Source organism: Mustela nivalis (assembly GCF_964662115.1).
Source record: "Mustela nivalis genome assembly, chromosome: 12".
NCBI lineage: Eukaryota > Metazoa > Chordata > Mammalia > Carnivora > Mustelidae > Mustela > Mustela nivalis.
In genome coordinates, this window is record NC_139031.1 from 12,620,388 (window position 1) to 12,646,184 (window position 25,797).

The 25,797-nt window shown below is 35.9% G+C and overlaps 1 protein-coding gene across 5 annotated transcripts in view; it reads left to right on the forward strand.

Annotated features, from left to right (window-relative positions):
• The window catches only part of BRAF (B-Raf proto-oncogene, serine/threonine kinase), a 185,489-nt gene that overhangs the window by 80,350 nt on the left and 79,342 nt on the right, over window positions 1–25,797 (forward strand). For all 5 annotated transcript variants that reach the window (XM_082693896.1, XM_082693894.1, XM_082693892.1 and 2 more), the window contains 2 exons: window positions 1,483–1,584; window positions 14,698–14,961. In XM_082693896.1, coding sequence (XP_082550022.1) covers window positions 1,483–1,584; window positions 14,698–14,961 — 366 coding nt within the window. The remainder of the gene's footprint in view (window positions 1–1,482; window positions 1,585–14,697; window positions 14,962–25,797) is intronic.

Sequence of the window (25,797 nt, forward strand, 5' to 3'; positions counted from 1 at the left end):
CTTTTCCCAGAAAGGTAGCTCAGAACTATTCAGTGAAGCATTGTTTGAAGTTGAGAAAAGTGGAATAATCTAAATGTCCTCTAGTAAGGGAATTATTAAATAAACCATCTGTCCTAAAACCCCCTTGTTTATCCGTCTATTCCCTCTTGTATATTTTTAATTATCTCACATTTTAAAATTACAGCAATTGTTTAAAAGGCCATAATTTCTAGTGTATTGTATTTGTGCTGTTCATATTTAGTCACACCTTAGAATTCCAGATTTAGATCATAAAAGTCATAGAGTACCTAGCATACAGTATAATTTGCAAAACACGTTCTCTACCCAGATAAGTTGGACTCATTCTTCATCAAGGAAAAAGAACTGACTTCTTTATCTTAAACATGTAATATGTGCATGTAGTATAACCACCTGACTTCTAAATTCTAGGCTGGCTGGCTGGCTGGCAGGCTGGCTAAATGAATAAGGCTTAGACCCCTGCCAAGAATTCATTTAACTGATAAAGGCCTGATTTTAATCACCCCCCCCCAACTTGCTGTCCCTCAAGGGATTTTTACCTCTTGTTAGTTACGTTGAAGTTTATACATCTCAGAATAGTGCACCTTAATAGGTTTCGAGAAGGATAAGAATTTTGCCTTTCTTTTATAGAGTGGAGAATTACAATGTGGTGATTTTAAACGGAGAGGAATAAAGGAGAAATAGTTCTCAAAACAGTTCATTTAGAAAGAGTACATGTAGACATTGAAGATCTGGAAATTGTTTCTCCTAAAGTCACCCATGACTGCGCACTCTTAGGTTGCTGTTGAAGTTTGAAGAACATTGAGATAAGCAGTGTTGTAATATTACGAAATGAATGTATCTTTACTTAACAATTTTAAAGAAGTGAGATTGTATGTCTTGACATGGAAAGAATTTTGAGGCATGCTGTACAATGAAAAAAGTGTCAAAAATAATATTTTATATATAATACTTGCATGTTTGTATATTTTGTATGTGTATATATTACGATATTTACTTGAATAAAAAAGAGATGTGGAAAAGATACATAATAAACTGTAAATTGTACTTAATGTTTTTGGGAAGGTGAAAATGATTTTCATCGTTTATTCAGAATACTTATGTATTGAGTCTTTTACAGTTGAGAATTTATATTGCTAGTGTAGAAAGGAGTTTTAAGATGTTTAATAATAAATGGGGAAAATTGCTATATTAAACAGGTCCCTAAGCCCTAAATTTCAAAGAACACTGGCAGTTACTACAATATTTTGATTGGGGAGGGTATGTGCTTTGGTGAGTGCTGTGAAGTGTGTAAACCTGGTGATTCACAGACCTATACCCCTGGGGATAAAAATATATGTTTATAAAAAATAAAAAATTTAGAAGTCAAAAAATAAATAAAAAAAATATATATATTTTTAATAAAAATATTCTAATTCATATCCTAAATGATTTTTACTTACATTCTTTTAAAATATTTTTCAGGTGTGGAATATCAAACAAATGATTAAGTTGACGCAGGAACATATAGAAGCCCTATTGGACAAATTTGGTGGGGAGCATAATCCACCATCAATATATCTGGAGGTGAGCTATTGAGTATCCTATCTGTTGTAATTTTGAAAACAAAAACATGAACTTATCACAGGCATTTGTACTGGTAATATTGTTTCTCTTAGGGGATGAGATGAGAAAGGGGAAGGTGAATTACCATCATCTTTCTTAAACTTAATCTTTTTTCACTTGTTACAGTCATATGCAATATTTTGTAATTTGGAAAATGTCAACACTAAAGAAGGCATGTATAAACTTAAAAATATTGTTGAAAATTTGTTTTTCAATACTGTTGAAAAATTTATTTAAAAAAGAGAGAGAAGGAAAACATAGAGGTTAAGAAACTAGTTACCATATTAGGAAATGGGGCAAATTTTGTAAAATATCCTTTTTTCCTGGTAAAATATCTTTTTTCCAGAACAAATCCCTCCCCAAATTGGTTTTTCCTTTCTTAATAAGTAAAATATATAATATTTAAATAGCTCAAAATTGCCTAGCTTTACTGTTTAATAGTGCTGTTAGGCTTTTGTATCAAGCTTTGAGCATCACTGTAAATTTATAGAGTAGTTAGTCATTGTTCTTAATTCTTTGAGGTAGTAGTTACTATTATAATCACAGATAAGCTTTCTTAGGATTGCTTCCTTCTGGACGTCACTTGGGTTCCATGACAAGCATGCTGTTAGGGAATCCAGGTAGTGGGGCTTCATAGCCCACATTGCTCACCACTGCTCCTGCTGCCTGTCTGTGGAAGCTGGCTCTAGCTATAATCGCTTGTCATACAGGACTCTAACCCTAAATTACAAATGGTCAGATAACCATTTGCTTCAGATGCCAGAGATTTTTAGGCATGGATTGATAGATTCCTAAACTAAATTTCTAATTTAGTAATCTAATTGCTTGTAAAGGGCACATTAAATCTAAGTTAAGTTTGCATTTCTAAAATAAATTTGGAAGTTTAGAAATAACCACTAATAAACTGTTGTCTTCTTCATATGGCTTATCCCAAAGCACACTGCCAGATATTAGTACTAGGACTAGAATTCATACCTCTGAAGACTAATTAGTGTACTTTCTATATTCCATGCTGATTTACTTTTATGTCTGAGGAGGACAAGAATAGGAGTCGTAAGGACACAGATCTGGTGAAAAAAGTAATTCTTTGTTAGTTAGAACTAGACAACTTAACCAGCAGGTTTTCTGCCAGCCACTTAGTGTCTTGGGAGACTTTGCCTAGTTGTAATACATTTATATCAATAACCGTGTTTGAGTATAGCGAGGGTTCACTGCCTCCTCCACACTCACACTCTTCAGGCTTTTTACTGTTCAAATCACATCTAACTAGGATAATACACAGCATTAAATCATTAGCATGTAGATCCTTATTTACAGGGACAAACACTACACAATTTCTCTGTAGAAAGCACTGGAATGCAGTGGTTAAGATAAACCTTGGAGTCACACAGGCCCTTTGGTTGAATCTTAGCTGTGTCTTAGTTTCTGCAGTTAGGTTACCCAACCTTCCTATACCTTACCCCATTGGTAAAATGGTAGTACTATCACACATGGGGTAATTGAAGGTTTCATTAAGTTTATAATTACAAAATAGCATCATTCTTGATACATATGGAGTTCTCCATAAATTTCTGATTCATTCATTCAGCAGGTATTTATTGGGTGCCTGTTTATTTTTATGCTTTTCTAGGCTCTGGCGATATAGAAAAAAAAATATTTGTCTTCATGCAGCTTGTATTTTTCTCAGGGGATGGGATTACAAACAATAAACATGGAACTTACACTACTTGATATACTATGAAGAGGAGCCTGCCTGGAGATGACAGTATTTTTCCCTGAGGAAAGTTGACAAGGCCCAGGGAAAAGGTCTCTGGGTACTGATATGTGAAGGCCCTTCAGGGAAAACCAAGTCTCCTAGTTATCCACTGAGACCCACCATTCTGGTTTCTTTATGAATTTGACTACTCAGATAAATAGAATTATACAGTATTTGTCCTTTTGTGACTAGCTTGTTTCATTTAGCATAATGTCTTCAAGGTCCATCTGTGTTGTAGCATGAGTTGAAATTTCTTTTCTAATTAAGGCTAAATAATATTGCACTTTTTTCTATCCATTCATCCATCAATGGATACCATCAGTGGTTGGTCATTTATGACTTTTTGTTGTTATAAGTAATGTTGATTTTACTCCTTTTGACTATATACCCAGAAGAGGAGTTACTGAATCATGTGGCAATTCTGTATTTAATTTTTTAAAGAATTGCTATATTGTTTTCCACAGCAGCTGCCTTTTTCATTTTTATTAGCAATACATACAAGAGCTCCCATTATGCCACATTCTTGCCAACACTTACTTTCTGTGTGTGTGTGTGTGTTTATGTATGTGTATAATGGCCATCCTAATGAGTATGAAGTGATATCTCATGGTTTTGATTTACATTTCCCTGATGACTAATGATGTTGAGCATCTTTTCATGTGCTTATTGGCCATTCATATTTCTTCTGTGGAGAAGAAATTTTTTAATGGAGTTATTTACTTTGTTGTTGAGTTGTAGGAATTCTTTATATATTCTGAGTATCAGTCCTAATTGGACACATGATTTGTGGATATTTTCTTCTGATCCATGGGTTCCCTTTTCACTCTGTCGATTATGTCCTTTGTTCATAAGATTTTTTTTATTTTGATGACATCTAACTTACCTATTTTTCTTCTTATTGCCTGTGCCTTTGGTGTTACATCCAAGAAATCATTACCAGATCCAGTGTTATAAAGCTTTTATTCAGCTGTCTTCTAAGATACATAGTTACAGCTTTAGCCCTTATGTTTAGTCTTTGATCCATTTTGAGTTGATTTTTCTGTATGGTATAAGGTAAGAGTTCAGCTTCAGTCTTTTGCATGTGTGTATCCAGTTTTCCCAGCCCCATTTGTTGAGAAGACTGTCTTTTCTCATTGTATAGGCTTGACATGTGCCCTTGTCAAAAATCATTTGACCATGTATATAAAAGAGAGCCATGGGCTCTCTTTTCTTTTCCACTGGAAAAGTTATGTCCAACTTTATGCCAGTTTATACTATACTGATTTTATTACTATAGCTTTGTAATAAGTTTTGAAATCAGGAAGTGTGAGACCTCCAGCTTTGTTTTCCTTTTCAGGGTTGTTTTGGCTATTCACTATTTTTTGAGATTCATATGAACTTCAGGGTAGATTTTTCTCTTTCTGAAACACTTTGGGATTTTGATAGGGATTGCATTGAGTTCAGAGATTGCTTTGGGTAGTATTGGCATCTTAAGAGCTCTTAAGTCTTAAATATAAATGGATAGCTAAGAATAACCAGATATTGGAAGAAGACTTTTAACAGGAAAGCTAATAGCAAAAATGGTCAAAAGGAACTCAGAAACAGTGCAGAGAACAGATGAAAACCTGAAAATAACTATAATTAACATCAGAGGTAAGAGAAGACAGTCCATTCTTGTTTCATGGCTGTTCTAAAACAAGTCTTAATGGAGCACAAGAAAGAACTCTTGCTATTAAAATAATTAAAATAGTATAATAGCAGAAAATGTAAATATATGTGTGTTTGTATGTCTCTGGGCATATAAATAAATGTTGTAAGATAAAGTTAAGGAAATCTCTAGAAAGCAGAATAAGAACACAGATGGAAGATAATTAAAGGAAAGATGAGAAAAATTAGAGAATAACTCTAGTAGGAGATCTGTAAAAATTACAAATGCTTTTAGCTATAGAAATACAAAAAACCACTTAGTCCCAAGTTTCACAAACAAATAGGAGTTTTATTTTCCCGTCCAGTAACAAGAAGCATGGAAGTAAACTATTTTAACATTGGTTTAAAGGTGTCAGATGCTGGGGTGGATCTCTGCAGTCTTTGGCTTTTTGGTCATGACTGCAGCAGATTGTTGTGTTCTCATAGGACACCTCAGAGAGGAAGCTGGGATCACAGAGGCTCTCTTGTGTACTGAGTTCTTCCAAGGAAGAAAATTTTCCCTCCAAATCCCCTACAAGTCTTTTCCTTTACATCTCATCGAGTGGAATGGGGTCACATATATCCCTGCACCAGGACTATGTTTACATTTCTTCAAATAAGAGGCTGAAAAGTCAGTTTTTCCCCTTTTCACAATTGGCTTTAGATTAGTTTGAGACTGGCGAGTAGAAGTTACGCTAGTTATGTCAATCCATACCATTTCAACGTAGGAAATAATGTTTCCTGTGTTTGATGTTTCCATAGGAAACATCTTTAGCGATCCCCGTGTTTCTTCTTATAGCAGAACAGAGTGAATTCAGTTATATTATCATCAGAAATCCTCTTATCTTTTTTCTTGTAGTAATTTATTTAAAAACTTTTAAGGTGTTTATTTAAGCTTTTAAGTTCTAGATTTTCTCTTACTGGTGTGAATAATTAAAATTCTGTTGGTTCCTTTGATGATAACTATAGTGAAATGAGCTTTAGTACTCTCAAGAGTTTAAATTTGTCTTTTTAATCTTTGGTTCCCTTTTTAAATCATCGTCCAGAGGAAGAAAAGATAAGTCAATTCCCAGAATCTTTTCTTTTTCTCCCAGTTTTTCTCTCTCCACTTACCAAATTATTTTAATGCCTTCTGTGTATAAGATATAATGCTAGATGCTCTTCCAGTAGTAGATTCTTCTTTTTGGACCTTATATATATTGGATTCCAGAAGTGAAAGAATGGTGTTTCTGAAATCACCCTACTTATCTAGAGTTACAAACTAAGTCCTAGCTATCACAGAATTTACGTATATGGTAGGGTTCCCTGCAGACAGAGAGATGATAACAGTAGTAGCTCCTAACATTCATTGAGTACTTGCTGTGTACCAGGCACTGTTCATTGCATATAGCAGAATATTTACTCCTCAATCTACCCTATGAGTAGATCTACCCTATACTTCCTGTTCTCATTTTCATTTTATAAAGATGAAGAAACTCAAGCACAGAGAAGTTTAATAACATGGTTAAGGCTACACAGTTAGTAAATGGGTATAGCCAAACTTTGAATCTAGACATTCTGAATTCAGATTCTGCTCTTAACTGCTCTGTCATTATAATTATGCTGATGGCCTTTTTGAACTTTAGTCTGTATCTTTTTAGTAGAATCCAGGATAATGCAGAGAAATTTTATTAAAATAATTGAAAATCCTGGAAGCAAGGTGCTTCCTGTGGAATGCAAGAGTGGTTCATTAAATACCACCTGGAATTTAATGGTCTTCAAGATTTCATTGTATCTTTTAAAATGAAGTTTAGTAAGAATAAATTTAATGAACTAATGACAAAAAAATTTCAGGGTGCCTAGGTGGCTCAGTTGGTTAAGTGTCTCACCTTCGGCTTGGGTCATGATCCCAGGACCCTGGGATTGAGTCCCAGGTCTAGCACCCTCCTCAGCAGGAAGTCTGTTTCTCCCTCTGCCCATTCCCCCTGCTTGTGATCTCTCTCTCTCTCAAATAAAATCTTTAAAATAAAAATTTTATTTCACTGCTTTTCCTGTTTGTCTAAAGTAAATCCATAGATAGTTTTCCTCCCATTTTTAATTTTTTTTTTAAGATCTTATTTATTTATCAGAGAGAGAGGGAGAGAGAGCGAGCACAGGCAGACAGAATGGCAGACAGAGGCAGAGGGAGAAGCAGGCTCCCTGCCGAGCAAGGAGCCTGATGCGGGACCCATTTTTAATTTTTAATTGCATACTATAAGATTTGCTTTTTTATTTTAAAGTGTTCCACTCAGTGGTTTTTTTAGTATATGCACAAAGTTGTGCAATCATCATCAATTCCATCACTAATTCCAGAATATTTTCATCACTTAAAAAGGAAACCTTTTACCCATTAGCAATCATTTCCTCCAGCACCCCCAGCAACAACTAATCTGCTTTGTATTTTTATAGATTTGCCTTTTTGGATACTTTATGTAATGGGATCATATGTGATGTGGCATTTTGTGACAGGCTGCTTTCATTTAGTGTAATATTTTCAAAATTCATCCGTCGTAGCATGTAGCATTCAGTGTAGCATTCATTCCTTTTTATTCCATCATATGGATATACACATTTTGTTTATCCATTTATCAGTTGTTGGACATTTGGGTTTCTTCTTTTTAGCTGTCGTGAATAAAGCTATTATGAACATTCATATATAAGTTTTTGTGTAACATATGTATTCAGTTGTCTTGGCTATATGCCTAAGAATTGAATTGCTGTGTCCTGTGCTCTAACTTGATGTTTTTAACTTTTTGAGGAACTGCCAGACTTGTATTCCAAAGTGGCTGCTTCATTTTACATTCCCATCAGCAGTGCATGAGGGTTTCACTTTCTGCACATCAGTACTAACACTTATTTCTGCTTTATTTTTTTTATTTGTTTTTTTTTTTTTTTAATAGTCATGCGGGTAGTTGTGAATTGGTGTCTCATTGTGGTTTTGGTTTGCAGTTTCCCGATGACTAAAGATGTATGCATCTTTTTTTTTTTTTAAGATTTTCTTTCTTTATTTGCCAGAGAGCATGAGAGAGTAAGAGCACAAGCAGGGGGAGCAGCAGGCAGAGGGAGAAGCATACTTCCTGCTGAGCAGGGAACCTGATGTGGGACTTGACCCCAGAACCCTGGGATCATGACCTGACCCAAAAAGGCAGACGCTTAAAAGACGAGCCACCCAGGCATCCTGGAGAGAGAAAATCTTAAGCAGGCTCCACGCCCAGCACAGAGCTCCATGTGGGGCTCAATCTCACAACCCTGAGATCTCTTTAAGCAGCTTTTTCCCGTGCTTGTTAGCTATTTCTACATCTTCTTGGGAAAAATCTGAATTCTTTTTTTTTTTTTTTTTTTTTTTGCCTATTTTTTAAACTGGGTTGTTGTTGAGTTGTGGGAGTTCTTTGTATATTCTGGATAATAGATCTTTATCAGATATGATTTTTTTTTAAGATTTTATTTATTTATTTGACAGACAGAGATCACAAGTAGGCAGAGAGGCAGGCAGAGAGAGAGAGAGGGGGAAGCAGGCTCCCTTCTGAGCAGAGAGCCTGACGTGGGGCTCGATCCCAGGACCCTGAGATCATGACCTGAGCCGAAGGCAGCAGCTTAACCCACTGAGCCACCCAGGCACCCCTCAGATATGATTTATAAATATTTTCTTTTATTTTGTGGGATATATTTTTCATTCTTTTGGTAGTGTCTTTTGAAGTACAGAAATTTTAATTTTGAGAAGTGTAGTTTGTCTATTTTTTCTTTGGTTGCTATGCTTTTAGTGTATCATATCTAAGAAATTATTGCCTAATCTGGCATCATGATGGTTTACTCCTATGTTTTCTTCTAAGAGCTTTGTAGTTTTAGCTGCAAATTTTATGCATATCCAAATTTTATCCATTTTGAGTTAATTTTTTAATATAATGTTAGGTAGTAGTCCAGCTTCATTCTTGGGCATGTAGATATTCAGTGGTACCAGCACCATTGTTGAAAATCAGTTACCCATAAATATAAGGCTTTTCTTGTAGACTCTCATTTCTATTGTGTTGTTCTATATGTGTATCCTTATTCCAATATACATGTCTTGATTACTGTACCTTTACTGTAACTTTTGAAATGAAGAATTGTGAATCCTCCAATTTTGTTCTTTTTCAAAATTATTTTGGGTATTCTGAGTACCTTGAACTTACATAAGAATTTTAAGATTAGCTTGTCCATTTCTGCAGAAAAGCCACTGGGATTTTGATAAGGACGGCAGTGAATCTGTAAATCAGTTTAGGGGAATATTGTTACCCTAGTGATATTAAGTGTTCTTGTATTCTTTTATAATTTAATTAGTTATTTAATTTATTTATTTGAGAGAGGAAAAAGAGCATGAGCAGGGTTGGGCATGAAGGAGAGAGAGAGTGGGGGAGAGAATCTTGAGTAGTCTCCACATCGAGCATGCAGCTGGACACGGGGCTCATTCTCAAAACCCTGAGATCATGACCTGCACTGAAATCAAGAGGCCAGCTCTTAAACCACTTGGGCCACCCAGGCACCCCTGTACCCTTTTATTTAATTCAAAAACATCTGACATGATCTGTGCCTTCAACTAGCTTATAATTTAGTAGAATCATGTTAACAGAGTTAAGTAATATAGTGATAAAAATAATAAACATAACAGGAATTACCAGTACTACTTATTATTACTAATAAGAATATTTATTAGGTTTTTGCTATATGGTAGTCTCTGTAATAGTCTTCTTTTACTCATACTATCTCATTTAATCCTCACAAAATTTTTTCATACATGAGAAAGAAATAGTCATATAAAGAAGAACATGGTAATACTCTAAAGGAGGTAAAGACAATACCTCTTGGGTTTTATCGAGCAGGGCTTTGAATTGGACTTTGAAAAATAAGTAGGATTTTTTTTTTTTTTTTTTTAGATTTATTTATTTCTTTGAGAGAGAGCTCACAAGAGAATGTGCATGGGGGTATGGGCAGAGAGAGAGAATCTTCAGGTAGACTCCCTGCTGAGCATGTAGCCTGACAAGGGCTCAATCCCAGGAGCTATGACATCATGATGTCAGCTGAAACCAGGAGTCTTGATGCTTAATTGACTGAGCCACCCAGGTGCCTTGAAAAATAAGTAGGATTTTGATGAGAAAATATAGGGTTTAGGGCAAGCTGCATTCTGGAAAAGTATGTAGATCTGCAACATCTCGAAGAACCACAAGAATTTTGTTGATGGCAGTGTTGGTGGCTGAGGTGTGCATATATGTGGGAGCATGTGTTCACATTTGCTGGGTAAGGAAACAGAGGAAAAGGTTGGAAGATGTAAGAGAGAATAGGGATTACAGTGTACCAGGGCCTGAGGCTCTAAATACTCAGTGCCTGCACTAAATTAAGAACAGAAGAGGGATTGGGAATGATGTGGGGAATTGCTTAGAGACAGAAGACGAAGCTTTTATTTGATGGCTTTGATCTTTAGAGTAAATTTGAAGTTAATGCTTTTTTTCTGAGTGAACTAAAGATTGAGGGATGAAGGTAAGGAACCAAGGAAGCCTAGAAAAGGTTGGAGTAAGTATTGTGAAAAACATAATGTGATGATACTAAAAATAAGTAAAATTTTTCAAATAGTCGTGTGAAGGACTAATTCCATGAATTGATTATGGAAGTAATTGGCTTTGTCTTATTAAGGTCTTCTTTAGCAGTGTGTAGTAACCTGAGAGAAAGAATGGAATAATTTAATTTAAGTAGGATTTACTTAATATTTGTATTTGACAAGCAGGTTGGTAAAAGAATAAGAATTTAAGTAGGATTTACTTAGTATTTTTATTTGACAAGCAAGTTGGTAAAAGAGAGGTGCCTGGGTGGCTCAGCGGTTTAAAGCCTCTACCTTTGGCTCAGGTCATAATCCCAGGGTCCTAGAATCAAGCCCCACATCTGGCTCTCTGCTCAGTGGGGAGTCTGCTCCCACCACCCCCGCCTCTGTCTCCTCCTGCCTCTCTGCCTACTTGTGATTTCTGTCAAATAAATAAATAAAATCTTGTTTAAAAAAAATTTGGTTAAAGAATAAGAAATAGCCAGAGAATCAGAGATATTACTGGTGGCGTTAATGAAATGGTGAGCCACAAAGAAGGGGAATTAAGACACTGAAGGCCCCACTCTAAGAATCTAAGGGATTAATGTTGCGCATGAACAGATTAATGTAGTGAGATGGAAACGTAAGAAGGTGTGCTCAGAGACAAGGTAAGTTACAAATTGAGATCTTGTCATTGTTTGGAACTCGTGGATCTGGAAGGCAGAGTGAAAATAAATACCTTTAGAGAACTTCAAGGCAGGAGCGTTGAAAGAGTAATCCACGCTGAATGCAGCAGGAGTAATGGGAAGAAATGAGCCAAGCCAGGTACAAGTGCCTTGATAGATTTTGGTTGTGAGAATGAGGTAGGTGGAATAAGTAAATGCCTTATGCTTGAGAAGAGGAAGAGCTGTTGGTAAATGCAATGAAATCGTTTGTAATCCATAATAGAGGGAACAGTATATTTTCAAAAATTAAGACTAACATTTTGATAAGTAACATCCTGAGAATTTATTGTTTACATTTATTACTTTTCCTAAGGCTAACTTTGTGTAGTAAATGTACTTGTCCAAATAAGATTTCATCTATACAGAAGGTAATTTTATCTCGTAGACTACTTGCGTATATTCTTCCAAGGGTAGGAATTTTTGTAGTTTGAGCCCCAAACAGTGCCAGGCACATGTATGTTCACTATTATTAATTGACTGGTATTTTTTTTTTGTTTTTGCTTTTCGGTGCTTTTTTTTTTTGAGAGAGAGAGGGAGAAAGAATGAATGTCAGGGGAGGGGGCAGAGGGGGCAGAGGGAGAGGGAGAGAGAATCCTGAGTAGAAATCCTTGACCTGAACATAAATCAAGAGTGGATGCTTGGGGGGCACCTGGGTGGCTCAGTTGTTAAGTGTCTGCCTTCAGCTCAGGTCATGATCCCAGAGTCCTGGCATCGAGCCCTGCATCGGGCTCCCTGCTCAGTGGGAAGCCTGGTTCTCCCTCTCCCATTCCGCCTGCTTATATTCCCTGTTTCAATGTCTGTCTCTTTGTCAAATAAATAAATAAAATCTTAAAAAAGAGAGAGAGATAGGACACTTAACTGACTGAGCCACCCAGGCGGCCCTTAACTGACTGATTTTAAAGGCTCAAAAAGTGGATTATATTGAAAGAGATGCCCTTAAGTAATTAGATCTTGCAACTGAAAGCTAAATCAAAATATAGCTTAGGGGGCGCCTGGGTGGCTCAGTGGGTTAAGCCGCTGCCTTCGGCTCAGGTCATGGTCTCAGGGTCCTGGGATCGAGTCCCGCATCGGGCTCTCTGCTCAGCAGGGAGCCTGCTTCCTCCTCTCTCTCTCTCTGCCTGCCTCTCTGCCTACTTGTGATCTCTCTCTGTCAAATAAATAAATAAAATCTTTAAAAATATATATATATAGCTTAGAAAGTTTTGAATTTATTTGCTTATAATGTCCTGAAATGCTATGAAATATGTACGGAATCAGGACAGGGCATCCAGTAGGGTAAAAAAGAGGGCATTTTGATGTACTTTAGGCCCTTTACCTCAGTGGCGCAATTTAGTATTTTTCCTCTTTTTTTCTTGAAAATTATATTTTAAGAGCTAGCATAGTAAGTGCAGTGGTCTTTATTGAAACAAAAATTCTCCTTCATTCCCTTCTATCCTTTGATAATTCTCCCTTGCTTGTGGAGTGAAGTTCAGGCTTCATAGCACGGTATATACTCTCTCTACAAGCTAGTCCTTTACCCGTTTTCCCAGTCTTAACTGTTTGCTTCCCTCTGTTGCAGTTTTTCATTTAAATACCACAAGCATATATTGATCTGTTGCTATTTCCCAGATATTAAAAGTACTAGTTTGTACTTTTCTTTCTATGCCTTAAAATGTCCCACCTCTTTGTTTTAAGATTTTGCTTGTTTGAGAGCAGGAGGTGGGGGGAGAGGAGCAGAGGGAGAGGGACAGACTGTGCAGTAACTGTGGAGCTAGACAGATGACTTCTTCCCAGGATCCTGAGGTCATGACCTGAGCCAAAATCAAGAGTCAGTAACTTAACCGACTGAGCCACGCAGCCGCCACAGAATTTCCTACCTGTTTACTTTATGGCAGAATTTCTCCTGTACTCTCCTGTACTCTCTTTTCCCCACTTAACTCTATCTACGTGATTGCTAACATTTTGAGGCCCTTTCCTTCCTCATTCTCACCTTGTATCAAAAATGTTCTTTATTGGGGCACCTGGGTGGCTCAGTGGGTTAAAGCCTCTGCCTTCAGCTCGGGTCATGATCTCAGGATCCTGGGATCAAGCCCTGCGTTGGGTTCTCTGCTCAGCAGGGAGATTGCTTCCTCCTCTCTCTCTCTCTCTCTCTCTCTCTCTGCCTGCCTCTCTGCCTGCTTGTGATCTGTCTGTAAAATAAATAAATAAAATCTTTTTTTTTTTTAAATGTTATTTCTCATGTACAGCACTTAAATAAAAATACATCCACCTGCTTCTGTGAAGCCCAAAAACAAACTCTTTGAGGGATAGGAAATGCCATTTTAAAATCTCTGATTCTCCTTTGTAGCCTTTTATAAATGTTTGTAGTTACCACATCTATGTATGGTGGTAGACAGAAATGGTGGACTATGGTATGGGGGAGAGTGATTACCACTGCCTTAAAGAACTATGAACCACAGATACAGATATATATATATATATATATATATATATATATATATATATATATATATATATATTTTTTTTTTTTTTTTCCAATTCATTCCATCTCTTTACTTTCAATATTACTGTTTTCAAAATTCTTGTTACTTGTAGAATATGATATCTTGTGTGGTCATTTGACTTTATAGCTTTAGTCAGATGAAACTTGTAGAAAGAAACCCTGATGGATAATGGCCCCAGAATTTCTCAACTGCAGGGTGTAAACCATCTTTTTAGATAAAATTTTATTCACTAAGCAGTATTTGATGGGATCATCAGAGACCCATAGTGAAAAGAATAAAGTATTTTAACTAACAGCTCTTTCAGAAAGAAGGTGGCAGTTATACATCTTTTAAGTCCTATTGAGTTTTTGGTGGTAATGGGGAGATCTGACACTCTACCTATCAGAGTCTTACTTTTTGATAAATCTCTTCTAAGACCTCATCTCCTTTTCAACCTCTGTTTCTGTTCTTTGAAAGGGAGAAAGGTATGAAACTATATGCCTACAACTTTTCTGGAAAAAAATAAATTTTTAAAAGAGATTATACTTAACCCTTGATGTAGTATATAGTATTTTATCTTATGTTAGATACGTGGTATGGAAGGTAAGTTGCAGTATGATCAGAATTTGTAAAGACTGCGTTTTTTAAATTAATATTTATGGCTATTCCAGACATTTTTTTTTCAGTTTCTCAATGCAATGTAATATCACAAAAGATTTATAAATATTAAAAGTGGAAGTATTAATTTATAGTACTTTTAGCATTTGTTTTGTAACTTCTAACTTAAAACCTTGTTAACTAGATTATAAAGAGATTATAAATCAGGCATAAATTTCTTACTTCCTTTTGTTATTGTCAGGAGAAAGTCCAGATTCAACGTAAGTCTGCTTTATTTTATAGGCCTATGAAGAATACACCAGCAAGCTAGATGCCCTCCAACAGCGAGAACAACAGTTATTGGAATCCCTGGGGAATGGAACTGATTTTTCTGTTTCTAGCTCTGCATCAACAGACACCGTTACATCTTCTTCTTCCTCTAGCCTTTCAGTGCTACCTTCATCTCTTTCAGTTTTTCAAAACCCCACAGATGTATCACGGAGCAATCCAAAGTCACCACAAAAACCTATTGTTAGAGTCTTCCTGCCCAATAAACAGAGGACAGTGGTGAGTCAACTTTTAATATCATCATGCTTTTTCTTTATGTTTTTCAGAAAGAGTAGTTGTTGAAACTGAAATACGTTACCACACCATACTCCGTGGTCATGCAAATGGAAGCATCCATTTCAAACAGGAGTTAAAGAGACATAATTATTTGGTGCCACTGTCTGTGTTTCTTAACTGGAACAAATAGTACTGTGTTTAGTATCTGATTTAACATTTTAACCTGTCTACCAAACTTGAACCACACTCAAGTCTAAGCATGAGTTTAGAATCAAAAAGAATTTCAAGACTTGATCTTGTTTTTTGTCTAATATATGTCAGGTAAGCTTTGTTCTTTGCCCTTGAAAAATCCCTATTTGGACTTATTATCAAATGTTGGATTTTTAGTGTGTTTGATTTTTTTTTTTTTGTTTACATTACTTCTGTTGATGATAAGTATTACCATTGGAACAGAATACTCTAAGTAACATTTAAAGCAGGGAAATCTGCACAGTTTTATGGGTGGTCTATAATCCTTGAGTGCAACAAGTACTGTCATTGGATTTAATAATAATGCACCTTATACATCACTACTTTTTAAAAATGTATGTGATTATTTTTGAAACTAATAAAAAACCTTTTCATTTCCAAATACAAGTGAAATCAAAGTAGTTTTAATTTTTCCCCTTTAGTAGTAATGCTTGATTTTCATGGAAAAAATGCTACAGTGGCCTCCAGTGAGGTCAGTTTGTCACCTTGTGCAACAAAGGAATGCGAGTGTCGGTGTGTGGGGATGTGAGAGTAGGCCTTCAACCAGTGTCACAAAGGGTAGTTGGAATGCGGATCCTCACATAAAACTGAGCCTTTGAAGAGCTTTACCTTCAGCAAAAGGGTGAACTAGAAGAAAATCTATTTACTCAGTGTACATTAATAACAATGAAATTTGTCTGTCTTCACCAGCAGTCCAAATAAAGGTTAAAGTTTCCCTTTAATTCTTAATTATAGGCCTATCGTCATCATGGTGTGGGGTTCATATTTATACTTACAGGTGCTATCCAGGAACTTTCAACCCAACAACTGGTCCTGGAGAAGTAATAGCAGTCAGGCACTAGACAGAAGTAAATGCAAAATCTCTTTGGCCTATCTGGGGCTCGTGGAATCCACATAGATAATGCCCAAAATTCCATGTTATAAGATACACAGGGAAAGAGTTTATCAGTGCATTAGAAGACTCAAGAACAACAGGGTTCTAAAGAAAGAACCAAATAGAACTTCAAGGTGGTCCTAAAATTTTAAACTCAGTGAATGACTGTTATCATCTGGAAGTATTCTAGCTAAAGATGACTGTGTTGTTAAGCTTCTAAACCTTCCATTTTACAAGAAATACAGGGGATAAAGGAAAAAGTTAAGTGCCGTAAAGCAGAGAGGTTCAGTATTTGGACATTGTATAAGACAGATGGCCTGGACTCAATGTCACAGAGGACAGAAAAGAATGGAGATTATTCTACACTAAACAAGACTGAAGAGTTGTTAAGCAAATGCTGTGTGTGATTCTAGCTTCAGCTAGGATGGGAAAGAGCTACTATAAAAGGCATTTTGTGTTGGGAAATGATGAACATTGATTAAATACATTATTATGAAATTATTAATTTTCCTGAGTGTGATAACAGGTATGTGATTATGTAGGGAAATGTCTTTATTCTTAGGGAATACATTTTTCAGTATTTAGGGGTAAATTGTCATGACACCTACAACTTTTTCCACCTTCTTTTTTGAAATACAGCTTACACACAGTAAAGTATACAAATGTCAAGTATACAGTTGAGTTACCTTCTACATATTTAACTGCTGCAGAGTTCAAGATAGTGAACATTTCTAGTGCTTGAGAAGGGTTCTCCCATGTCCCCGCCAATTCAGTAATCACCTTCAGGAGTCGTCACTATTCTTACTCCTATCTCAATCAATTTGGAACTCTATTTCAAATGGTAAGATGGAAAGCGAAGTGTTAGAGAAAATAAATAAGAAAAAAAATTTAGAATCTAAGTAGAATTTGGATGTCAATTTTTATCATTCCTTCTAATTTTCTGTGAGAGAAATTTTTCATAGTTGAATTGGGAAAATTCAAACAACTTAGACCAAAGGAAAAACAAAGTCCAAAAGAAACAGTTGTCACTAGGGGGAAAAAACTAATGAATATAAATTGATACTGATTTGAGGAAGTAGCAAGGTAACTTTAAATAAAATCTCAGTATGTCAAGTAATTACAGCATATTACAGAAGAAGTATCGAAATGCTAAGTAAAAATCTAAGTATACTAAAAAACTAAATATTTTAGTATATGTGCTGCCGAAGTGAGCACAAAAAATCAAAATATTTTAAAAAACTAAGGACATGAGGTAAAAGTAGATTAAAAGGAAAATTAGTAAGCTCTAAAAAGCAAGGAAAGAGAGTTAAAAAAAAAAACTGTATCAGAAAGGATAAGAGATATGAAAGATGGAGTGAACAGTTTCATTATATGCCTCAGTGGAGTTCCAGAAAGTGAGAATAGAAACATGGGATGCCTGGGTGGCTCAATTGGTTAAACAGCTGCTTTTGGCTCAGGTCAGGATCCCAAGGTTTTGGGATCAAGTCCCACATCGGGCTCCTTGCTCAGCAGGGAGCCTGCTTCTCACTCTTCTTCTGCCTGTCTCTCTGCCTGCTTATGCTCTCTCTCTCTCTCTCTCTGTCAAATAAATAAATAAAATCTTTAAAAGAAAAAAAAAAAGGGGGCCCCTGGGTGGCTCAGTGGGTTAGGCCTCTACCTTTGGCTCGGGTCATGATCCGGGGGTCCTGGGATTGAGCCCCGCATCGGGCTCCCTGCTCAGTGGAGAGCCTGCTTCCCCACCCCCCTCTCTCTGCCTGCCTCTCTGCCTACTTGTGATCTCTGTCTGTCAAGTAAATAAATAAAATCTTAAAAGAAAAAAAAATTTTAAAGGAAAAAAAAGAAAGGAGTAGAGAGCAAAATTCAAAGAAATGATGGCTATCATTTGTGAAAGATGAAAATCTAAAGATTCGGTAAACAAAGGCCCTAGATACAATAAAATGAAAGGATAGTATTTTAAAACTGTTCAGGAAAAAAAATTATTTTTAAAAAAATCTCAGATTATAAAAAATTTTCATTATAGCAGCTATGGAAGCCAGAAGATAATAGACTAGTATATTTAGAATGCTGTAAGTTGCTTAGCTAAAGTATGAGTTGAAAGTACAAAAAAGGCCTTTCTAGATGTGAATTTACCTTTCACAGGCTTTGCTGGAAAGAACTACCCAAAAATTAATTTAGAAAGAAAGTTGAAAACGAAGGAATGAAAAGTAGCGTGTTCATAAATTGGACTTCATTGAAGCTGAAAACTTAGGCTCTTTAGAAGACAGTGTTAAGAGAATAAAAAGACAAACCACAGACTAGTCTTTGCAAAAAACAGGCTTGATTAAGGACGTGTATCCAGAGTATACAAAGAGCTCTTAGAACTTAATAAGAAAGCAAATAACTCAAAAATAGGCAAAAGATTTGAACAGATACTTCACCAAGGAAGATATGTAGATAATAGGTAAATACATGAGAAGATGCTCAGCATCATTAGTCACTGGAGAAATGCAAATTAAAGGCATAAGATAATACCATACACCTACTAGAATGGCTGAAATGGAAGAGTAGGCATAACAACTTATTGGCAAGAATGTGGCATAACTGGAATTTTCTTTCACTGCTGGTGGGAATATATAATGGTACAGTCATTTTGTAAAACATGTCAATTTTATTTGTTACAGTTTTACCTAATTTTTACTTAATATTTTCCTATTACTTAATACAGTTCCTTTTAAAATCCCAACAACTTTTTTTTGCAGAAATAGAAATGTCCCTCCTGAACTTAATGTGAAGGCTTAAGGAATCCTGAAGGGCCAGCAGTCTTGGAAAAGAGCAAAGTTGGAGGTCACACACTTCCTGATCTCAAAACTTAGTACAAACCCACAGAATAGCATAGACATAGAGGCATATAGATCAGTGAAATAATGAGTCTAGAAGTAAATATTTTTTTTTAATTTATTTGACAGAGATCACAAGTAGGCAGAGGCAGGGGCGGGGAGGGGGGGGGGAGAAGCAGGCTCTCCGCTGAGCAGACAGCCTGATGTGGGACTTGATCCCAGGACCCTGGGATCATGACCTGAGCTGAAGGCAGAGGCTTTAACCCACTGAGCCAGCCAGGCGCCCCTAGAAATAAATTCTTACGTATATGGTCTAAGGATCTTTGACAAGATACCACAACCCCTCATTGGGGGAAAGGACAGTCTCTTCAGCAAATGACACTGGGAAAACGGGATAGTGCATATGCAGAACAATGAAGTTGAACCCTTACCTTACATTACATGCAAAGTTCTCTCAAAGTGGGTCAAAGATATAAATGTAAGAGCTGAAACTACAAAACCCTTAGAATAAAAGAGAGGAAAAGCCTCACAATGTTGGATTTGGCAGTAGTTGGCAGTAGTTTCTTAGATATGATACCAAAGGCACAGGCAACATACATAAACATAGAGAAATAGGACTATTTCATAATTAGAAACTACGTGCAGCAAAAATATAATTAGGACTCCTGGGTGGCTCAGTTGGTTAAGCATCTGCCTTAAGCTCAGGTCATGATCTCAGGGTCCTGTGATCAAGTCCTGCATTGGGCTCCTTGCTCAGTGGGGAGCCTGCTTCTCCCTCTGCCTGCTCTGTCTGCCGCTCCCCCTGGTTGTGGTCCCTTTCTCTCTGACATAAATTTTAAAAAGAAAAGAAAAAGAACACAATCATCTTAGTGAAAAGACAGCTTATAGAAGGGAGGAAATATGTGTGAATCGTATCTATGATGAAGGGTTAATATTCAGAACGTATTTTTTAAAACTCCTACAACTCAAACACACACACACACCCACACACCCCCACCCCTAAACAACTCAATTAAGAAAAAGAGAGAGGACTTGAATAGACATTTCTCCAAAGACAGTCTACAAAGAGGAAAGAGTGAATAGCACATTGGCAACAATGTAGAGAAATTGGAACCCTTGTGCATTGCTAGTGGGAATGTAAAGTGGTTTGACCACTATGGAAAACAGTGTGATGCTTCCTCAGAAAACTAAGAATAGAATTACCATATTATCCTGCAGTTCTGCTTCTGAATATATACCCAAAGGAGTTGGAAGGGTTTGTTTCCTTTTTTAAATATTTATTTATTTGACAGAGATCACAAGTAGGTAGAGAGGCAGGCAGAGAGAGAGAGATGGTGCGTGTGTGCACACGCGCACTCAAGCGAAGCAGGCTCCCTGCTGAGCAGAGAGCCCCATGCGGGACTCCATCCCAGGACCATGAGATCATGACCTGAGCCTAAGGCAGAGGCTTAACCCACTGAGCCACCCGACGCCCATTAAAGAGATTATTTATACACCCATATTTATAGCAACATTATTCATAATAACCAAAAATGTGTAATCAACCCAAGTGTCAATCAACAGATGCATAAATAAACAAAATATGATATATGCATACAATGGAATATTATTGAACCCTAAAAAGAAGGAAATTCTGGCACGTTGTATAGCATTGATGAATCATGAGTCAGTCACAAAAAGACAAATACTGTAGTATTGCACTTATTTGAGTTACCTAGTCAAATTCATAGTCAAATTTGTAGCCAAATTCATAGAAAGAGAAAATGGGATTGTGGTTGCAAGGGGGGAGGGGAGGGGAGGTGGGGAGTTGTTCTTTCATGGTTATAGGGTTGGAATTTTTCAAAATGAAATGAGTCATGGCTTTTGGTTACACAACAGTGCGAAAGTGCTTCCCATAACTAACTGTATACTTAAAAAATAGGTAAGGTATTAAATTTTAAGTTATATGTATTTCAGCACAATTAAAAAAAAATGAGTTTGGCAATTTTGTAAAAAGTTAAGCATACACCTAGTATATGATCCAGCCATTCTACTTCTAGGTATTTACCCAAGAGAAAATAAAGCATATGTCCATACAAAGATTTGTACAGAGTAGTTCTTAGCCCCAAATATTTATCAACAGATGGTTAAGCAAGTTGTGGTATATCCATAAAACGGAGTACCGTGTGGTACACAGGAATACACTGCCAGTAGACACAACAACATAGATAAATCTAACAATAACCATGCTAAGTAAAAGTAGCCAGACAAAAATGAATATGCATTTTACACTTACATAAAATTCTAGAAAAAGCAAACTGTTCTATAGTGACAGTGTTAGATCAGTATTTGTCTGGACCTGGGCGTGGGGCAAGAGGGAGGAATTACGTAGGAGTGCAAGAAAACGTTGAGAAGGTGTATTGGGGTACATTATCTTGAATGTGGTGATGATTATGTGGGTATATTCATAATGTCAGAATGTATCAAACAATATACTTAATGTAGTTGATTGTAGGTCAGTTAAACCTCAGATCTGTTTTGTAAAAAAAAAAAAAAAAAAAAGTGAAGCAGGGCACCTAACTGGCTTAGTTGGAAGAACATGTGATTCTTGCTGCCAGGGTCATGAGTTCAAGGCCCACATTGGATGTAGAGATTACTTAAATAAATAAAACTTAAAAAAAAAAATGAAGAGCTGTTAGTAACCAAAAGAAAATTGGTAGTGCTATCTAAGTATTATATGAAATAGACTTCAAAGAGAGAAAAAAGTGTTAAGGATGAGGAAGGTCATGGTCTGGCAGGAGAAAAAGACTGACCTTTTACCTTATACTTAAATTTTTTTTTTTCACAGAGCTGTTTCATGCAGAGCTGTTTCTTATGTTTAAAATTATTGTTTAGAGTAATTATATATAACTTTCTTAGCCATTTTTCATGATGGATAGTTAAGTAATACTGTAATATACACTTAAATACCTGTGTCCTTAAACACTGTTGGAATATTTTTATGCTAGATACCTAGAAATAATTATTGGATAATGTATGCACTAGCATACATTCTTAATAATATATGAGACTTACTTTTACCATGAGACTCTGGCCAACACTGGATGTTAAAATTTAGAATATATTATTATTGATCTAATAAAATTTAAAGTATTTTAAGCCTGGGATACCCTCATTTATATAAACTTTTCTTTTTTAAAGATTTTATTTATTTATTTGGCAGAGAGAGACACAGCAAGAGAGGGGAAACATAAACAGGGGGAGGGAGAGAGGGAGAAGCAGGCTTCCCGCTGAGCAGGGAGCCCAGCCCGATAGTAGGGCTCGAGCACAGGACCCTGGGATCATGACCTGAGCCGAAGGCAGACACCCAATGATTGAGCCACCCAGGCACCCCAATATAAACTTTTCAATACATAAATCATACAACAACAAAAGGTTAACAAAGTATTAGACGCACCCAATTACCCTGAAACATGGCTTGTCCTAAGCATGCCTTTTAGAATTCACAACTTTAAAGAATTTTTTTATAGATTAAGACTTCAGTCACATATTATACAATTCACTTACTCAAAGGGTGCAATCCAGTAATTTTTAGTCTATTCACAGAGTCACACAGTTGTCACCATAGTCAATTGAAGAGCTTTTTCAGGACTCCAAAACAGAAACCCTATATGCGTTAGTAGTCACTTACCATTTCTCCCCAGTCTTCCCAGGCCTAGGCAACAACTTACTTCATTTTATCTCTGTAGATTTTTCTATTCTGGACATTCCATGTAAATGGACTCATGGAATGTGTGCTCTTTTGTGACTGGCTTCTTTTACTTAGCATGTTTCCAGTGTTCATCCGTGTTGTAGTATGATTCAGTCCTTCGTGCCCTTTTGTGGCTGAATGATATCCTATTGTTTGTATATACCCCAATTTATTTACCCATTCTGAGTGTTGTTTCCACTTTTTGGCTATTGTGAATAATGCTGCTGTGAACATGCATGTAGAAGTTTTTGTGTGAACATATGTTTTCATTTTGGTGGGTATGTGTTTCATTTTTGTTGGGTATAATAATCTTTTGGGGAACAGCCAGAATATATTCCAAAACAGCTGTAGCATTTTACTTTCTCACCATTACTGAATGAGATTTTTGGTTTCTCCCATCTCCTCACCAGCACATTTACTGTCTTTTTGATTATAGCTGTTCTAGTGTGTGTGAAGTGGTGTCTCATTGTGGTTTTGATTTGCATTTCCCTGATGGCTAATGATATCAAGCATCTTTTCATGTGCTTATTGGCTTTCATATATCTTTTTTGGAGAAAGAATTTCTTTTTATAAATAGTTGTACATGGCATGCAGAGACAAAATAAAATACCATAGATTTGAGATAAGAATAATTATCAGAGTTGATGAGCAATCCTCTAATAATAGAAATTAGATAAAAAAGAGAATAGCCAGGATTATTTCTTCCTAGAGATAGCAAAAGGTGCATGTTCTAAGATTAGATATATATTAGAAGGAGAAAGAAAAGTAGAGATTATAGGAATAAAATGGAATGCATTTCGGGTCTGAAAAGGGAACTATAGAAGGCAAGTAAGTCTGAGGTTGGGAAGTAAAAGTAAGGTAGACTAAATGAAAGGATTATAATACTAGGAATGTGATAGTAGCTAGCTACTAGAAGTTTTCTTTTATGGCTATAAACCAGTACTAAACAAAAAAACATGATTAAAATTTGGTGACCATGTCACCAATTTAGCATTTAGAAAAGAATATTCATAAGGTTTTTAAAAATTTTGTATTTAGAAAATATATTTATATGGAAAAGTATAAAGGACAGTATATTAAAATCTGTGTTTAGTCACCTCCAATACACAAGTAGGAGTGTTTGTTATACATTACACTACACACACATACACACAAATGTGTGCCAGTTTATACAAGGAGATCTCAAGGTATCATGAAGTTTATTTAAAGAATATAGTAAAGTCTGCATTACAAAGAATTTAAACTACCAAATTAATATACTAGCTGAAATAATATGTAATAATATTGGTGGCCTCCTGAATTTTGATGGCCACTCCTTTAAGAAGGTCTTTAAGTTTTAAGACAACCTTTTATTTTTTTTAAACTTTACAGAAATCTTTTTTTTTTTTTTTAAGATCTTTTTTATTTATCTATTTGACCGACAGAGATCACAAGTAGACAGAGAGGCAGGCAGAGAGAGAGGGGGAAGCAGGCTTCCTGCTCAGGCAGGGAGCCTGATGTGGAGCTCGAAGCCATGACCCTGGGATCATGAGCTGAGCTGAAGGCAGAGGCCTTAACCCACTGAACCACCCAGGAGCCCCAAGAAAACCTTTTATTATGGAAAATTTTAAGCATATACAAAGTAGAGTAGTGTAGTGAGTCCCATGAACCCATTGATAAAAGATAGTTTATATTCACTTTAAAAAACTGATGTGAAAGTTTAATGTATTTTGTTTTGGTCTAAATTATTCTTTGCAAAAATACTTAGGCAATTTCATTGACTCTAGCTTTTTATTAAGATAGGGTGCTTATTTTTAAAAAGTCGACAGAAAAATTGTTCCTGCTTTGATAGCCTAATCAAGGACATTTAATTTTAGAATCTGGAGAAGGTGCATAAACCTGGTTCTTCTGAAAGTATCTTTTCAGCCTTTAAATATGAGACAAACCTCTCCACCCCTTTTCCTTTTTCAATCAGGTAATTCTTTCATGTGGTATTTAAATAAAGAAATTTTGTTTCAGCTCTGTTTCTATATTCTATACATCTTGGTTCCCATGAACTTTTTAGGTTACTATTTTTCTTTGGGGTGTGTATGTATATTTTCTGGGGTTTTTTTTTTTTAATGTAGTTACAGGCAAATACAAAAAAATTTTTTTTCTCATTTCCCCACTTCTCTTTGTGTACACAAGCCATCATACCATATATATCATTCTGTATCTTAATGTTTATATAGACCACCCTGGAAATGTTCCATTTCCATATATAGAGAACTTCTAAATACTCTTTTTATAGCTATAGATTTCAACGTATAGATATACTCTAGTTTCCCAGAATACTGTAGTTATATCAAAAGTATGCTTGCGTGGATCAAAAGGAAATTTATGTGTGTATTTCTGATAGATACTTTGAAATTTCGCTTTGTAGGTCTTGCTTAATTTTGTGCTGCCACTGGCAGTGTGTGAGATGCATATTTACCATAGCCTAATCAACAGAACATGTTCAAGCTTTTGGACTTTAACCACTCTGATAAGTGAAAAATATTTTGGCAAGTTTGAGTTTGCTTTGCTCCTCGTGAGGTTGACCATCTTTTCATGTTTGAACACCATTTCTGCTTCTGTTTTGTGTGAACTGTATTTCATATACTTTGCCCATTTTTTTAATTGGTTGTTAGTCTAAATCTCAAATTTTCAGCTCTTTGCATATTAGGAGGATTACTTTAATGTTAAGTGAGTGCAGATAGTTTTTACCAGTTTGCCTTTGCCTTATGACTTTGGCTTTTAGGTCACAAATCTATTTCTTCAGGGTTTATATTTGTCTTTAGACTGCTTATAGTTTGTTTTGCCTTATAAAAAGCTCTGAGTTTTATGTGGTTGACCTTAACATTTTTTCTTTTATGGCAGATTTTGCATCATAATTATAAAGTCCTTCTTAACTAGAGATGATAAAGGATTTTGCCATGTTTTCTTCTAGTACTTTTATGGTTTGTTCCTTCCTTCCTTTTTTCAACATTTAAGTCTGATTCATTTAGTTTACCCTAGTATACAGTATACTACAGATGGTATATACAGAAGTACCTTTTTCCTAAACTAGTTCAACTGTTGGAACATGGACATTTTTACCCTTTTTCAGGGGTATATAATATATATAATTTCCATCATATATTAGAGTTTATATTGGTCTGTCAGTCTTTTGA